The sequence below is a fragment of the Sus scrofa genome, chromosome 18 (genome assembly GCF_054392235.1).
Source record: "Sus scrofa isolate SSC_HxYL_T2T_F1_AM1 chromosome 18, Sscrofa_HxYL_maternal_Yorkshire_Landrace_v2.0, whole genome shotgun sequence".
Taxonomy (NCBI): Eukaryota; Metazoa; Chordata; class Mammalia; order Artiodactyla; family Suidae; genus Sus; species Sus scrofa.
The window spans coordinates 27,887,793-27,906,188 of record NC_139400.1 but is presented as its reverse complement, the minus strand read 5'-3'; the positions used below and the strand labels follow the sequence as shown (position 1 = coordinate 27,906,188).

The 18,396-nt window shown below is 45.9% G+C and overlaps 1 protein-coding gene across 17 annotated transcripts in view; it reads left to right on the top strand.

Annotated features, from left to right (window-relative positions):
* NRF1 (nuclear respiratory factor 1) overlaps positions 1 to 18,396 on the top strand; it is a 195,418-nt gene that overhangs the window by 140,880 nt on the left and 36,142 nt on the right. For 14 of the 17 annotated variants that reach the window (XM_021078999.2, XM_085005492.1, XM_021078993.2 and 11 more), the window contains one exon: positions 11,946 to 13,945. In XM_021078999.2, coding sequence (XP_020934658.1) covers positions 11,946 to 12,109 — 164 coding nt within the window. In that variant the 3' untranslated portion in view covers positions 12,110 to 13,945. Of the gene's footprint in view, positions 1 to 11,945; positions 13,946 to 18,236; positions 18,277 to 18,396 lie in introns of those variants that run through there. The other 3 variants (XM_085005484.1, XM_085005489.1, XR_014833912.1) reach the window with 2 other exon arrangements.

Genomic DNA, 18,396 nt, shown 5'->3' with positions numbered 1-18,396 from the left:
CTTAGCTGCTGCACACAGATTATCTGCCATGCAGATTACTCATGACACGATTTAAATCCTTGGCCAGTTTCTCTAAGCAAGCCAGGGTAAGCCTGGGCCACCTCCTCCACCCCCCATCCGGCTTCTGGGTACTTAAAGAATACAAATTAGTTTTCATATTAGCTTACAGAAGACATAATTAGAAAATAAGTCTGCTTCAAGTAAAGCACATCATAAATTCCCGTTTGGAGGGGCAGAGTGGGGCAAGGCCCTGTCCTCCCTTTAGCTCAGCTGAGAACTGACTAAGATCGGCTTTCACCCGCGGCCGCACCGTTAGCACTCAGTGTGCTGGCGCACTTACCAAAGGTTTTGTAACTCCCAGGCAGATGTCAGAGGTGGTCTTCCTGCAGCTGCCCACCCACCCACACACACTTTCTGGTGGCCCTTCTTTCCCAGTGCCTCAGGCCCATTGTGAGTGGCTGCTGACAGAATGCCACAGGGGGTTCATCTTTGCAGAAAGATGATGACAGCGGGAGGTTACCCTTCTGGGAACTGCATCCTGCACGGGTAGTGGGATTCCTCTATTCTGCAGTCCTCATTACCTGGTCACCTAACAGTTTTAGTAACCATTGATGAATTTATGGAGATCCATTATTTCACTAAGAGTTTCAAAATAGTGATTTTTCTAGTATTATCATTCCTTCGGCCTTTATTAGCTGGAATTCTTTTGTAAGGAATTTGTCCCGTTAACAATTTGGTTATACAAATATAGTCTGCATAGGACAGGCAGGATAAATAGTTGATCAAAATGAAGTTTATTAAGATAGATTTCTTTCTTTGTGACCATCAAACCCCATAATTATTTATTTCTACTTTCCAATCTGCTGTCTTCAGGTGTCTCACTACCTAAAACAAGTGAAATTCTGCCCTTTATGTATTCTTAGAAAGTTTTAGTGTTTGTTTTCTAAGTGGTGCTCTGCAGATTGGGTCCAATAAGGGGTTGAAAAATCATGAGAACATCTTTGAAAGCTTTTTTGCCTCAGTCTATCACTGTTCAGATAGAAGAAGCAAGGGCTGATTGTGGACATATGCAGGTGGGGGAAGGGGGGGGTCCTTAGACTAGTCTCTCCTTTTGTGTCTATTTGAAATTTTCCATAGCAAAAAAATTGAAAATAATAACAGAAAAGTAAATAAATCACCCTTCCTAACTTTGGGTAACTCCTGACTAGCCTTCATTGCAAACTCCTAAGCAGCTCCATAATTTTCTTCTGAGGTTTCTATCATGTCAGATCTAGTTGCTACACTATTGCTCATACCTTGTCCACTCCATAGGCTTTGGAGACTTTGGGAGTTCTCCCCACCCTCCTTCCCAGTGATCTCTGGAAATTTACTAGACACCTCCTCCCCTTCTCCATACATCTCTGATCGGGTGTTCTCCTGGGCATGTACATGCCCATTTACTAAAGTAAAAATGAATTCACTTTTAGCGTTTGGCTTATGGGATGCAGGCAAGAAGATTTTCTTAGTGGTCTCCAAAATCAAGGCTAGGGACACAGTGACACTGTCCTCCCTAGTCAGAGTCACGGCTATGAAAGTTATTCCAGTAAGCGATTTTCCCAAGAGAGGCTCGAGATTGTCCAGCAAGAGGGGAGAAAACCTTGGCTGCTGAGACGTGTCTGTTACACCAAGGTACTTGTGAGACAGCTATTGGCTTCATGAGAATATTCAGTACTTGCCAGATGTAATACATATTTTAATCCATAAATCCCTCAAATGCACCCAAAAGCCACAGACTTAAAAAACACGGAAAAGGAAGATTAAATGTCCCAGAAGCAGCTAATATAACAGAAACAGAACCACTGGGAGAGAAAGGCTTTTTCTGTTTCTCCCATGACTTACTGTGATGGCGGTTACCTGGATCTCCTTTTGATTTGATAGTGACATTCTTTCCATGACCTTCCTTTTCTTGTCCCTGTCTGTCCTCGTTCCCTCTGCCTTGTTTGTTATTCTCAGCCTCTTTATCTTCTGCCTACCTAGATGCCCTCGCTTCTTTACGTGATCTGCTCTCATGCTCTCCCATTTCTATACCAGAACACAGTGTGCCTGTTTTCCTTCCTATAGTTGTAGCTTTGCTTAGACAGCAGTCACTGATGTAAACTTCTTTCCAGGCCTGAAGATAAGATTTTTTAAAGGATTTCCTCCTCCCTGTCATCCCTAAAAACACCTGTCTATGCCCTTGATGGCTCTTTAAAAACTGCGGAAGTGGCGTTCCCTGGTGGCCTAGTGGTTAAGCATCCAACGTTGTCATTTGCCATGGCATGGGTTTGATCCCTGGCCCGTGAACTTCCACATGCTGTGGACATGGCCAAAAAAAACCTGAAGTGACTTGGGTAATAAGAAGTGAAGAGTCCCGTCATGCTCAGCGGTTAGAGAACCCGACTAGCATCCATGAGGACTCGGGTTCGATTCCTGGTCTCACTCAGTGGGTTAAGGATCCGGCATTGCCACGAGCTGTGGTGTAGATTGCAGATGCGGCTCGGATCCCGTGTTGCTATGTCTGTGGTGTAGGCCGGCGGCTGCAGCTTCAGTTCAACCCCTAGCCTGGGAACCTCCATATGCCATGTGTGTGTCCCTAAAAGGCAAAAAGATAAAGACAAAAAAAACAAGAAGTGACTTGGGTGATAACAATACATAGTTTCATTTCTTATTTATTCCTATCCTTTCTGGTCACAGTCTTCTGGTCCCCTCTTTAAGCCAGCATTTGCCTAACAGTTAGCTTTCATGTCCATAAAACACAGGTGGCATTATATTGTGAATTTTTCCTTTAGGTTTTAAGAATTACTGCTCTTCTCCCAACTGTTGTCTTTATTTGATAATTTATTCGTTTAGCTATTTTTCTCTCACAACCATCAATATTTTTCTCCCAGCTAAAGATATTTTCATGACCAACTTGAAAGACCTTTGGGCTGAAAGATTCGGTTACAGCAAACAACAATTCCCAAAGGTTTCCCAGATTGTGAGGGCAAATGAAAGGCCCATTCTTTCTCAGGCTGTCTGTCCTGCTCTATCTTGTCATGGGGTGGGGTGGCGGAGGGCAGTCTGTGGTCTGGGTGACCCTGACCAGGCCCGCAGTGCTGTACTTTACTGGGTTCTAGCCTGTGTTACTAGTTTTGGGGTTTAGAAGCTTATCAGTGTGCTGACATCATATCATACTACCCCTGATCATCTGTTTAACATTCTTCGTATTGATTAGTGGCTTAGCCTAGGTTATTTATTTACTGATACAGTGAATCGGCAGCTATTTCATACATGTCATGATACAGTTCCAGTGCCAGTTCTGACCATTTCAGAAAAGCTACCTGCCACTCCATCTGCCCTGATTTCATGGCTTTTATCTCTAATCTTTACATCTTTGAAGGCCTTTGGCAAAACGATGTGCTTCCTGGCAGGAGCAAATCACTGCTGAAAGGAGATGTGTGCTGTCTCTGCTTTCCTTTCTGCTTCCGGCGAGCTTTTGTCTAACATCTGTGACCCAGCCGGACTTCACCCAGACCTCTTATTCGAAGTCATCTTTGAAAGCAGCTGACATTTACTGTACACCTACTGTGTGCCGGGTTTTGTGCCAGATTTTATCTGCATTAGCACATCTAGTTCCCAACGGCCTTGTGAAATTAGTAGTTCCCATTTTACATATGAGGAAAGTGAGGCTCACAGGCTAGTAAGTAGCAGAGCCAGGATACACACGTAGGTCTTTCTGACTGAAAAGCCTTTAATGGAAATAAACAGCCTATTTTACCCTCACATAAAATGCACCTGAACTGCCGTACCGCATTCAGCTGTCCTGCCTTAAGAATGTTGTGGTGAAAATCCCACTCATTCAGGAACAGAGTACAAGGTTTTAAGGCTCTTCTGGCTGCAGAAGCACAGGCTAATGGGACATGTGATCAGGTTCCTGAAAATCATGAAGAACATGATCATCAATTGTCACATTCAATTGTTAAGCATCTACTGTGTTCAAGTTGCTCGGTATTCAAAGACACAGTGCTGCCAACAATCTACGCAAGCAGGTTTTTGTAGAGAAAAACAATAACCACTTGGAAACAAGTTAGCACAGATCTGGTGCCAAATGAATGGGGAGGCAAAATCCCATGAAGAAGAGGGCCCAGTGAGCTGTTAGGTCTGGGGTAACTCTACAAAAAACATGGAAATTGTTGAAAGAAAAGGATTTAGCTGGAGTTTCCTTTGTGGCTCAGTGGATTAAGAACCCAACACAGTGTCCGTGAGGGAGTGATCCCTGGCCTCGCTCAGTAGGTTAGGGATCCGGAATTGCTGTGAGCTGTGGTGTAGGTCACAGATGCACCCCAGATCCTGTGTGGCTGTGGCTGTGATGTAGGCTGGCAGCTGGAACTCCAATTTTCCCCCTAGCCTGGGAACTTCCATATACCACAAGTGTGGCCATAAAAAGAAGAAGGAAAGATAAATAAATAAAATTAAATTTTAAAAATTTTTTAAAAAGGAAAGCATAGGACTTAGGTCGACCTGGCTAATTCTAAGCAGAGGGATCTGCCTGAGTAAGCATGCGTGGTAGCTGGGAGTACTGCGGGGACAGATACGGTTGCGGTGAAGGGAAGGTGTAGAGTATTTGTGGGAAAGGCTGGTGTAATCCTTCATCTGTTGGCTATTGATTTCATTTTTCCCTTAGTAGAGAGCCACCGAAAGTGTGGGAGAATGATGGGGGGTGGGGGATGTGGAAAGATTTAGCTAATTGGGATGTATAGATTTTTTTTATCAGATCTCAGAATACTAAAAGCTGTTGGTCTTGGGATAAATAAATGATTTCTCCTAAGTAAATAAATTCCATTTACACACACGTGTGTGTGTATGTGTGAGAGAGAGAGGAAGAGAGAGATCCGTTACACAGTAGGTAAGTGATGAAAATCATTACCTCAGGAGAGGTCAGGAATAGAGCAGATCGGCTCGTGAGTGATAAATCCAGAGTGTGCAAGGCTGTGACCCTAAGCTTTAAAGTTACTCTCATTGGCGCCCCTGGTCGGCCACAGAGCCTCCCCTGGTGACAGCATCAGAGACAGACCACTGCAGAACCGCGCGACCTGTTTTGCAGAAAACAAGACTAAGTGAATGTCTGAATTTTCAAAACACGTCCCCACGTCTGTCACATCGTGTGAAAGTCTTAGACGGTCCCTCTGGCTTCTGTGTGGGAGAGAAGAGAGTGCAGTGGAGCCGAGGGTTGAGGCAGGGTGACCATGAGGGAAGCTAAAATCTCACTGAGGCAAGAGAGGATACGAGTTTTGTCAGGTTGGCAGCAGTCGACGTGGTGGAAGGGAGAGCTGACAGGATTTGCTAATGAATTGCGCCGGGAGTCAGAAAGGGCTTGATTTGAACGTTTTGGCCTGAGCAACTGAGAGGGTGTAATTGTTGAGGCAGGAAAAGAGTGGAGGAGTGCGTTTGACCCTTTGGGCTCAAGAATGATACCCAACTGATAAAAATAGGTCAGGGTCAGGTCTCATTGTCTTTTATAGGAAATGTGGTCCTGAAGCCAGCAGTTCCTCCAGGGTTTTGGTCTGACTGCTGCTTAAGAAGGAGTCCTTATGCTGGGACCTGAAGTTCCTGAGTCCCTTTTGGCCTCTTTTTCCATTGCGGCCAGTTCTGTGAACCTTACCAGGAAGCTGAGCAGAAAGGCAGCAGCGAGCCCACAGTGACCCTTCTAGGTCCCTGCTGGCCGCGATGTGGGAGGCAGGGCATTCGGGGGTGTGAGAGACTCCCAGGTCAAGGGCCCAGATGCCCAGTCATCTCGAGGGAAAAGAAGTCACTCAGTCTCTCTCAGTCCACGTTTTGTTTTGTTTAAATAAACCTTTTATCTGTTTGCTTTTGAATGTAAAAGGGGGATTGGATTTGCTAAACTGAAATAACTGTAAGGTTTCTTATAGCTTTGAAAGATGGGGGTACTAGAAATTGGAGTACTAAAATCTTGAGGATTTTATAAGTATGTGCCTTTATGATAAGTCCGTGGTCTGCCAAAGGAACTTGCCTGTCATTTATGACAGGGAAGAATAGCTGCCCTGCCTCCTGTTCCTGAGCCTCAGCAGAAATCTGTGAGAGGAAGGGCTTTGAAAAGAAATTCTTATTAGGGTTGTGCACGTTCTCTCTGAAAGACAAAAAGGAGAACTTCAAGTCCTCAAAGTAGAAGGGGCAGGGCTTCCTGTTGCCTAATCAATTGAAATGACCCAGAATACAAGCTTAGATTAACATACGCCTTCTAGATTAGGGCTAATCAGGGGCCGGCTGAGCAGATGCAGGGACAATCCTGGCCTGATTACTGGACCTCAGCATTTAATCATCTCTCCTCCAAGGGCAGCCAGCCCGACTTAGCGCGCACTGGGTTTCCAAGCCTCTGGCCCCCTCCCCCTTTCCCTGACCATGGACATAAAGGCTGCTGGGTCAGAGACACTGAGACGATTTAATCTAATCCCATGTCAAAATAGCTGTGAGAGAGAGAGAGAGATTCTAAAATCCCCACAACAGGACGGTAATGCGTTCACTTGAGGTAGAGGTAGACTGAAACTGCATGTAGAAAAGAACAGACTCGGGATTTCAAGGCATTTAAGGTTATAAAAATGACCCTGTATATGGAATTCCTTCCTCCCAGAAGCTTTTTAGGTATGTCGTTGCTGTCACCAACCACTCACTCTCAAGACAACTTTGGGAGTCATTTCGTCACCTAGTTGTAGGGGCCAGATTTGCTCCTTCCCTGACTGAGGTGAAGCACAGAAGATGAAGTCTTTTAAAATGGTTTTATTTGGCGGAGTTCTGGAGGTAGTCGTTTCTATATTGCTGTTTTCTGGACTGAGCTCCCGTTCTGAAACAGCCTAATCACCCCAAGGCTCACCCACTTCAACCATTCAGTCCCTAGGAGGACACGTGTGAACTCTCAGAAGGCAGGTGTCATTCACGAGCGTAGAAACATTTATTGATCACGTGCTGACTGCTAGGGGACTCAAATCTGAGACTGCATCTCTCCCTTAAGGAATTAGGGATTAAGGAACGTCTCCTTGGAGATAAGACATGCAAACAGCAATAATGAATACGACCATTGCCTGCATGAAGGCCAGTGCCAAGTACTGTGGGCCCCTGGGAGAAGAGGAGCTAAGACAGAGGAGAGCCTGGAGCTGACTATAGAAGGATGAGTAGGAGCCCATTCAAGGAACAAGCCACGCAGTCATTCCGGGCAGAAGTAACACTGTGGGCGCACCATGGAGGGTGTGTGTAGAGAACCTCAATCAAATAGCTCACCTGGCGGAGTGTGTAGCGGGGAGATTCAGGGATCACCAGGCTGAACTGAACAGCAGAGGCTGACATGAAGGGTTTAAATACCTGCAAAGAGATTTGGACTTCGTATTCCCATGGGCCATTGGAAACCACTGAAGAGCTGTAAAAGAGGGCAGCAAATGTTACTTTGGGGCAAATCTCCCATGGTACTCAAGTGTTTGAATAACATTGTTGGGTGTGGAGCCACATCATGGGAAACCCAGAGACATCCTAAACTGGGGTAAAAGAGATTTAACTCTGACAAGTCTTTGAGTTTCACTGCATCCCAGTCCTAACCCAGGGTGGCTGCTCGCAGTCAGCAGGAATCTCCCCACTCCGAGTAGTCACTGTATATGTAAAGCGTGTAACTTGTTCCCCAACCTTGGAGCTTTTGGTACTGAGTCAAGCCCCGAAGCAAGAAGAGTGAAATAAGACTGATCTTTGCTTCTGGTTTTGGTTGCTGTTTGCTAATATGTGTGTTCTTTGGAGGTGTCCTGGTTTGGCCACAGGGCAGTTTGGGTGACTTCATTAACTTCACCTGTTTTGACCAGAAGAGAGAGTTTGGAGATATTTTGGGGTGATGGAAGGGGCCGCATGATATTCACATACACTCAGGCCGGTGCCTGGAGTCTAGAAGCTAGGGAGTAGAACCCAGCTGCACACTCTCGAGGCCAGCAATAGAGTCCTTGGCCTGCTGCCCTTGAGGTTACGTTGATGCCAATGTATAGCGCACCTAATCCCCCATACTGTGGGGAATAGAGCATGAACCAGAGCCAGGCCTGGCCTTGAAGGAGCCCTCAGTCTAGTGGGAAGGCCTGTTTACTGCAGTCACTGAGCCAAACCAGATTATACTCTACTGTCCAGCATTTACTGAGAATCCCAGGGAGGCTATTGTCATTATTGACTAGGGCTGGGATAGGCTTCCAAAAGAAGGGTTTTAAAGGGGAAGGAGTGGGCAGTAAGGGAATTCCAGGTGGTGAACAACTTGAGCAAAGGCCCAGAGAAAGGAATGTGACCACTGTGTTGGGCAAACTGAGAGTAGTCTAGGGCGATGCCCAGAACACAAGGAGTGAGAGAAATGAGACTGAACAAATCATGAGAGGTCCCGAATGCCAAGCCCAACATTTGAACTTCATCATCAGCTTTGGGAACCTTTTTAACGTCAGGAGATTTGAAAAGTTGAGGTTGGGGAATGACGTGTTGCAGAAGGGTAATTTAGGTGTGAGGAAGGAGTGGACAGAAAGAGGAATTGATTAGAGACATGTAAGAGCCATTTACAAAGATCTAGATGAAAGAAATTGAACCCAACAGCCTTCTGAAGCCAGTGCGTGGCCCCTCAACCTGCTTCCTCCCGGCATTGTGTGTGAGTATGGACTGGCCTCCCCCTTCCTCCTTTTAGGCCCCAGCATCTCAAGTGTGAGGGATGCCAACATTCCCACTAACACACACCAGGGTGAATCTGGTTTCCCCCAAATGTCAACAAAATAGAACATCAAATCGCATTTCATGTTGCATCATCAAATACTTATTCCTAAACTGGCAACACTTACCACCAGAAAACAATTAGATACGATTTAACACTGTAAAATAAGATTTTATCTTTGATTTTTCTTGCATTAGGAAATATTTGGTAAAGTAAAGTATCCCTTTTTATTGTTTGTTTGTCTGTTTTGTCTTTTTAGGGCTGCACCCAGGGCATGTGTAGGTTCCCAGGCTAGGGGTCGAATCGGAGCTGTAGCTGCTGGCCTACACCACAGCCACAGCAATGCCAGATCCAAGCTGCATCTGCAACCTACACCACAGCTCATGGCAACACCAGATACTTTAACCCACTGAGCAAGGCCAGGGATCGAACCTGCATCCTCATGGATCCTAATCAGATTCATTTCCTCTGAGCCATGACGGGAACTCCACATCCCTTTTTAAAATTAATCTTTATTTTCCTCAAACTGATACATGGTTTTAAGTGACAAAAAGACTATGAGGCCTTTTTAAAGAAATAATTTGTACCACAGGGGCAATACTTCATGCTCTTTTTTGTGATGTGTATCTTCATTTATTTGAAGTCTTATATCCTTATTTCTTGAGACATAACAGCTTTTGACAACTCAGTTTCTATGTTTATATTATTATAAACAAAATTTTATAAGCTTAAAAGTTGTTCACTGCGTGGGCATGGCTAATCCTTGCTTTTTTCTTCTCCTTTTTAAGGAGTAATCATGGTTCTGCCCACTTCTGGAAGGCCCTCTGGTACTCTTCCCCATGAGCTCATGCTCTCTTCCCCTCCGTCCTCCCAGACTTGCTGCCCCACCGCCGGCCTGGGCCCCTCCTCCTGCCCCAAAGCTCCCTAGAGTGGGTTCTCCTGGATCCCCCAGCCACTTCTTTCTTAAGCTTTCCCTCTCATTTCTGTGGGGCACATCCTTCAGAGCTTCCAAAAAAAGTCGGCATGGGGCCAATTTTTTAAGCCCGTACAAGTCTGAATATGTGTTTATTCTGCCTCCACTTAACTGGCCTGGGTGTTACTTCACGAGCTGGATAGAGAGTTCTAGACCGAAAGCATTTTTTGCTCAGACATTTGAAGGCATTGCCCCATCCAGCTCCCAGCTTGCTTTTGAGACGTCTCACGTGATTATGACTTCCAGTTCTTTGTATATGACTTTTTTTTCCTTTCTCAAATCCTTTGGGATCTTTGCTTTGTCCCTGGTGTTGTGAAATTTTGCAAAGCTGTATCTTCAGATCTGAATCTTTTTTCATCTGTTCTACTGGGCCTTTCAATCTGAAACTCAATTCTTTCAGTTCTAGAAATTTACTTACAGTGTGTCTGATCATTTCCCACCTTCTGTGTTTTCTAATCTCTGGAATTCTCTTTCATCAACTATCGGACCTCTTGAAATCTCCTACTTTCCGTCTTTTAATCTTTTCTGTCCTCTGGAAGATTTCCTTGACTTTACCTTCTGATCTTTCTCTGGAATGTATTTCATCTCTTTGATTTAAAAATTTTTTTTCTCATACCCCTTTTTAATAAAAGCACCCATTTTTATGATACAAATCTTTTCTCTCTCTAAAGGTATTAGAGTTTGGGGGCATTTGGGGGTTTTTTTTGTTGTTTTTTTGTTTTTTTTTTCTTCTGCTGCTCCCCATGTTGTCTCTGCTCCCTCTGTGTTCCTTCCTGAAGAGTGAGACACTGAAACACGTTGTCGGGTGTTCAGGGCAGAGCTGGGTGATGTGGGGGTCTCGGGATGGTGAGTATTAGAACCACAGGCCAGATTTTGTATTGTCTCTGCATCCCCCTCACCTCCCCGGCCACCAGATATCACTGTAGGTCTTTTTGGGGGGCCTCTCCAGGTTACTTTCTCAATACAGTGGGTGAACTTCAGATGTCCTATCCACGAAGCTCTTTGTGTTGGTATCAGATGTCCTATCCACGAAGCTCTTTGTGTTGGTATTGGTACTTTCTCAATACAGTGGGTGAACTTCAGATGTCCTATCCACGAAGCTCTTTGTGTTGGTATTGGTGGGACCTCCTGGTCCAGTCAGTTGAGTATAAGCTTTCAGCTCACTCCTATTTTTGGCCTCTTCCCCTTGCTCTGCGATAGCCGAGCCTCCATGTCCTGAGCCCTCCATGGACACAGGAGTTGCAGCTTCCCCTTTTCTGATAAGTCAGAACCTCTGTACATTTGCGTCTTCCCTCATTTATATCTTTTTTCTCCTTCTCTGTAATTTTAATTTTAGGAGGAAAAGGAGGTCTGTATGTGCATTTATTCTGTCTTATTTAATTGGAAACCTTTTTTTAAGCTTTCCCTTAAGTCAAATAAAATTATTAAGTTTTTCTCAGGAAGGACTGCCCTTCTCTGAAATCCCTTGCTTGTGTAAAATAAGCAGACTCTGAGGAGAGGGACAGTGACCAGAAGACAGGATAGGATTGAGGGAGAAGTTTCTTCAGCTGAGAGAAACTTAAGCATAGGCAGGGGAGGGCTGAAGAAGTCAGTGTAGCAGAATATCAAAGAAAATTACTGGTGGCCTTTCCTAGAGAAGGCAGTCAGAGGGCTGGCTTATGGGAGCTTTCATACCCAATGAGCCTTTGCTTCCTAAAGCTGGAGGCAGGCAGGCAGGCAGGCAGTTTGGGGAGGCCCTGTTTTCAGGCATGTTTCCACAATTTCTCCAAGATTTTCTTTCCTGATAGGCTCTTTTTAAAGAATTAAAATGGGGTGAGAGGAGTTCCCGTTGTGGCTCAGTGGGTTATGAACCTGACTATATCCATGAGGATGCAGGTTCGATCCCTGGCCTCGCTCATTGGGTTAAGGATCTGACGTTGCCATGAGCTGTGGTGTAGGTCAAAGACGCAGCTCGGATCTGGTGTTGCTGTGGCTGTGGTGTAGGCTACCGCTCCCTATCCTGGGAGCCTCCATGTGCCATGGATGTGGCCCTAAAAAAAGCATAAAAAGGTTGCGGGGGGGAGATGAGAAAAGGGCTGTATTTGTATCTGGACAATGGGGATGCACCCATTTTTATGATACAAATCTGAGTTAGCTGAGGCCGCAGGCAGTGACACCCTGAAAGGCTGGAGCTGAATGGCCTGTCCAGCCAGAGTCTGGAAGGTGCACCCAATCCCCACCAACCATCTCCCCTTGTCTCCCCAGGACTGGTCCAGATCCCTGTGAGCATGTACCAGACTGTGGTAACCAGCCTCGCCCAGGGCAATGGGCCAGTGCAGGTGGCCATGGCCCCTGTGACCACCAGGATATCGGACAGCGCAGTCACCATGGACGGCCAGGCTGTGGAGGTGGTGACGTTGGAACAGTGACATGCAGCCATATCATGGCATCGTTTTCTAGTCTACTTCAAAATTTTTTACAATTTTGCAGAGGTGCAATCAAATGGAATTAAGTCTCTCGACTTTGGAAGAAAAGTTTTGTTAACCTTTTTTTTAAAAAGGAAGAAAGGCAGCAGATTTTGGAATTGCATTTTTTAAAGCACCACTCTTGATTTTCTGGGATTGGTGGAGTAAGATACTACGTTATCGATTTCACTGTCCCGAAAAAGCCAAATTGTGGCAGGACTTCTTTCTGCGGAAACATGTGTGTATACTTATGTGTGTGTACGTGTGAGTGTGAATATATGTATATGTGTACATATGGATATACACATTTACATATATATATAAAGTATATATATATATGTGTGTAAATATATATATATATATATATGAAACCCGCATGGAATTATCTGTATGAAATCAAGGTGAGCTGTGGAAAAATAATTCACCCAGTTTAGTGGGTGTAGGGTACGTGGCCAGACACAGCCACCCGGTTCTTGTTCATACCAGGGTCATGCGTTGAGCTACTGACAAACTCAGGCGGAGGTGACTATGCCCTTCACCAAAGCTGCCTCCCAGTGGCCACCCAGAGCTCTCCTGCTGGACTCCCCTGAGGAAGGAGGTTCCAGAACGGGGTGAGGTCCAGAAATTGTGCTTGCAAGGTCCAGGGGCCCCGCGGTCTGGCAGCTGAGACGCTCCTCGGGCTGGCCCAGGTGCTGACCTTGCCCCAGCAAGTGAATGTCCTTAAAGCTCCCGGGCAGGGACGAGAGGGTTTTCCTCAGCCTCCCAGCCCTTCCCCTTCCCAGGAAACCTTCTTGATCTCATGGCTGTTCACACATGGCTTTGGTTTTAAGGTCAGTCCTGAATGGGTCACGTATATGAGCTGAAGGTAACAGAAGTATTAAGGGTTTGAGGAGTGCGTGTGCGTTCGATGTGCTTGTGGGTGTGCGCGTGGTGGGGAGAGAGTGGGAGGGGGCGCGGGAGGGGTTGGAAGGGGAAAGGAAGGAGGGAGAGAAAAGTCTTCAAAGACCAGGGTACACCCATGGGAGCAGTTTCCTCCTTTCCTGTAACTTTCTGTTGTAGCGTAACAGAGGAGACCGGGAGTGGGGGCGTTGGAAGAGAAGAGGGCTGAGGGTGCCTTCTGTGCTCCTGGGTTACGCCCTGTTCCACAAGGGACCCTGCAGTTTTCCCGGGTGCATCCGGCTGGGCCCAGCCCCACGCAGCTTCCTTCTCACAGGTATTGATTGGTCTGGGTGTTCTTGTAACTAAATTCTGTGACTTCGTAGCTGCAAGCCCTGGGTCTCCAGTGGCTAAATTCACCTGACTTTTTGACAGGCCAAATCTCTGCTCCTTGAGTACAGGGACAACTCTTCCTCCCTCCTCCCGGGCCCCCCAGGTGTGATAGTGTATTTAATGTGTTTTTTTTTTTTAATGCGACATTAAAAGATTCTTCATGTCTTGCTCAGCCTTTGAGAAAAGTTTCAGATTCTTGTATTTGCTTGTTTTATATAAAACTATCCAATGTTCTTTGTATGGTTTTTTTTTTTTTTCTGTACGTAATGGGGGGGCGGGAAGGGAAATTTACATAAAACAGTCCTAGTTCTACAATTTGTTATTTTTTTAATTATTTTTTTTATCGTCATTGTGAAGCTGTCCAGGGGCTTTAAAGTCCACGTTGCTTTGTGTTGAAATAACCTCCTAATAGTTTGAGAAATTGCCAAGAAGAAGAAGAAAAGCAAAACCCCAGTAGCAGAGCATGGATTCTGTGTCGTTCTCCATTCTGTCTTTACTGCCTCATTCAATAAATAGTTAACAATGTGGCAACAGGAAGTGGCACTGTTCATCTCTCTAGGAGCACTTGGCCTCTCAGAAACTCTCTTGGGGGTGGTTTGTTCTGCTTATAAAAGGAAAAGGTGCTTGGACTCAAGCTCAGTGCTCTTTGAACGGCTCCTTGGGGCTGTGGAGCCCTGTAAGGGGCGTGCTGCGGTGAGGTCTCCTGCCTGTCCCGCATCACCAGAGCAGCTCCATTGAACCGGTTTTATAAAATGCTATGGTTATGGTGGGGGCTAGTTTAGAAAACCCCAAAGATGTTTTGAAAACCACTACTCTGGGCTTCTTTCTTTAGGGGTTAATTGCATTCCACATTAAAAATCGGGGTGAGTGGTGGTCCACCTGCGTCCTTCCCACATGAGCGCTGTTCACTATTGCACTGGATTATCTTTCTTGAAGCGGAGGCCCCAAGCCATTCATTTTTTCCTTAAGCCCTCACTCCGTGGGTTCTCACAGCTCAGTGCTTTAATGTGGCAGCTGCCAGCTCTCCATGCGTACCTCCTGCCATATCCCCAGCCTCAAGCCCCTGTGGTCTTGCACCTCTGTGCCTGTGCCTATGGCGTGCCGCAGCCGGGAGCCATGCGCTCCTTGCCACCTCCACCACCTGGTTCTTTCTTTTTGCTGTTTGATGGTTGGGTCAGTTTCCTGGTGGTAATGATGAGAATAACTGAATGTGGAAGGCCAGGGGTGTTTTCCTTGGTGACTGACAGGGGCTCATAAAGCCGGTGCCAGCTCTCCTCCCTTCTTCTGGCACAAACAACACATAGTTGCTGATTGTCGCCAGAGATGGTGGAGCAGAGAAAGGATTGATGGCAGCCAGATCAACCAAACATCATTGCCATTGGCCATGGAACGGCTGGGTTATCTAGAGTGCTTCTGTGGGGATGGACTCTCTCCAGAGGCACAGTACATTCTGTTTGCCTGGCTAGACCCAGATGCTGCCTTTTCAGCAACTATGGATTGAAACTTTCTCTGGTGGGGCTGATGGAGATCTCTGCTTCCATTACCGCCCAAATCACCAACAGGGGCTGCTAACTCAGCTGCCTGGAGGGCCCAGTAGGTAGAGTCAATGAGTGAAGTGGCAGCCATTCAGTTGTGAGAGGGGAGGGAGTGATGGAGATGGCAGAGCGGAGCACATCTGTCTAAAGGGAGCAGCCTCTCCTGAGTGCTAACAGATTGTCACCAAGCAGGAGGAACATGAGTCCTGGAGCCCCATCTTCAGAATTTTCCAGAGAAACTGGGGAGTCCAGATCTGTGCATGAATCTCCTGCTTTCAACAGATCGAAAATCCTTTACATACTCTGCAAGCAAAATAAAAACCACCTGTTGACCAGCTCTGGCCCAGGGGTCCGTTTTGCTGAGCTTTGTGAACACCTACCACGTGCCAGGTGAAAAAAGCGCGGCAGTTGCCCGAGAAACAGGAGGAGATGAGGAGACGCTGGTAACGAACCGATCGAGACAGCCCAGCGTGATGAGTTGCCATCTGGACGGAGCACCGCAGCAGAATGGTTCTATCATCTCATTTTATCTCCTTGCGGGTTCTCTGCCTTAAGTCGTTTATCATCCAGGCTGCAGACCAGGATCTGGTTGGTGCTTACCGAAACCGAGACACTGAGCTGGGAATTCTTGGCTTTAAGTCCTACCTCCGAGAAGATCTGTTGGCGGTGCTGGGGACAACGGGCGTCATCCAGACTCAGATGAGTAACCGAGGAGAACCCAGAGGGACAAGAAAACGAAGGGATTGTCCACCCCGTAAGAGCTCAGGCGGCCACTGCGCCCTGGGCCTCGCTCAGACTCAAGCAGGGCTCATTTCCAGCCACCTCCCATGGAAGAGGGCCTGCTCCTGCCTTCCTCTTCCTCGCTCCCTGCCTCCATTCCGCTTCCCTCCTCTGTCATGCTCCCGGAAGCCTTGGCTGTGGACGGAGTCGTACTGGGCCCGTACTGATCCCAAAACCCATCCGGGGGAATCATGGAAGCTTACTGGGAACAGAAGCTACACGGGGTGAGGAAGAAAAGCCTATGCTTCCCCTCTCACCTCCATCTCTGGGGGGCCATGGCCTGGGCACAGATGCCAGAATCAAGAGCACCCCTCAGGGCATTCCCACTTGGCCTCTGCTCTTTGCTCCAGGTTGGCAATCCTGAAAAGATCTGCCCAGGACAGTGGAGGTAGCACAGAGGAAGAAGGTGCCCAGGGCAGGGAGGTGCCGTGTAAGGACGGGACTCTGAAATGCTGGAGAATATAGGTTTCTCCACTTGCCACTCACTCCCGATGCTGCTGGGCCCCTCAAGGGGTCCCCACCCGCTCTGAATTTGAGTTCCTCCCTTGTGAAAACCACTGCCCGGGATGCCAGCAAATATTTGTTGAGTCCTAGAATGTGTTTCCCAAGAGTTAGGGGGCAAGGGCGAAGGAGCAGGGATCACGTTCATTGGCAGAGGGGGGACCTGGGATCCCCTGCGAACCTGGGTCTTACCCAGAGCCACCTTGTAAGGCAGGGACAGGCTGTGCCCCCAGCCCTCTTCAGAGGCATTCCTAGTGCTTGTTTATAGGAACTGTGGCTCATCTGCAGTCAAGAGTGTCGGTATGGTAGCAATAATGTTAACTTTTCTTTAGTGATTTTTATTTTTTCCATTATAGCTGGTTTACAGTGTTCTGTTGGTTTTCTACTGTACAGCAAGGTGACCCAGTCACACACATACATACATTCCTTTTTCTCATGTTATCATGCTCCATCGTTAAGTGACTAGATACAGTTCCCAGTGCTATACAGAAGGATCACATTGCTTATCCATTCCAAAGGCAACAGTTTGCATCTGTTAACCCCACATTCTCCCCCTCCCCCTTGGCAACCACAAGTCTATTCTCCATGTCCGTGATTTTCTTTTCTGTGGAAAGGTTCATTAGATTCCAGTTATAAGTGATATTATATGGTATTTGTCTTTCTCTGACTTACTTCGTATGAGAGCCTCTAGTTCCAACCATGTTGCTGCAAATGGCATTATTTTGTTCTTTTTATGGGTGAGTAGTATTCCACTGTGTATATATACCACACCTTCTTAATCCAGTCATCTGTCGATGGACATTTCAGTTGTTTCCATGTCTTGGCTGTTGTGAATAGCGCTACAATGAACATGTGGGCGCATGTGTCTTTTTCAAGGAAAGTTTTGTCCAGATATATGCCCAAGAGTGGGATTGCTGGGTCATGTAGTAGTTCTATATATAGTTTTCTAAGGTACCTCCATACTGTTTTCCATAGTGGTTGTACCAGTTTACATTCCCACCAACAGTGCAGGAGGGTTCCCTTTTCTCCACACCCTCTCCAGCATTTGTTATCTGTGGACTTATTAATGAAGGCAATTCTGACGGGTGTGAGGTGGTACCTCATAGTAGTTTTGATTTGCATTTCTCTAATAATCAGGATATTGAGCATTTTTTAATGTGCTTGTTGGCCATCTGTATATTTTTTTGGAGAAATGTCTATTCAGGTCTTTTGCCCATTTTTCCATTGGCTTTCTTTTGCTGTTGAATTATATAAAGTGGTGTATATAGTTTAGAGATTAAGCCCTTGTCAGTTGCATTGTTTGAAATTATTTTCTCCCATTCCGTAAGTTGTCTTTTTGGTTTTTTTTATGCTTTCCTTTGCTATGCAAAAGCTTGTCTGTTTGATTAGGTCCCATTGGTTTATTTACAGTTAACTTTTCTATAGCCCTTACAACATGCCTTGTTCTGTTCTAAGAGCTTTACCTATGTATTAATTTACTTATTAGTCTTTACAAAGTACTGTTATTATCCCCACTTTGCACATAAGCAAACTGAGCCAACAAAGTGATTAAGAAGTAGCTTATTTAATATATTTGAGGGGTAGAAAGCTAGAAACTGTCCAAACTTAGTGCACTTATAAATAAAATTGTTGGTGTAACTTAACTGGGTCTCAACTCAAATGGCTTCTGAATTTACCCTTTAAGAAACAGTTACAATTACCAGTTACTAAATGGCTGTTCTACACAACACATGATGCGAAATGCTGTACACGTTTATTCCTAAACCTCTCCATAACCTCAGAGGTTAGATTCCATTCCCAAGAACTAGTAAATGGAAGGCTGGAGTGTGACTCTTTGTCTGTGTCTAGAAGCTCTGCTCTTTGTGCCAACCACTCAAGGGGCAGGTGAAAGAAAATGGGCTGCACATCTAGATTTTTTTGTGTTCTTTTTATTTAATGTTGTATTATTAGTTTGAGGTGTACAGCAAAGCTAATCATTCATATATACCTTTCTTTTTCCCATATAGGTTATTACAAACTAGTGAGTAGATTTTCCTGTGCTATACGGTAGGTTCTCATTAATCATGTTTTATATAGTAGCATGTATATATATGTTATTTCCACCCTCCCAGTTCTTCCCTCTCCCCAGTAGTTCACATGCAGTTACCACAAGATTGGTTTGGAAAT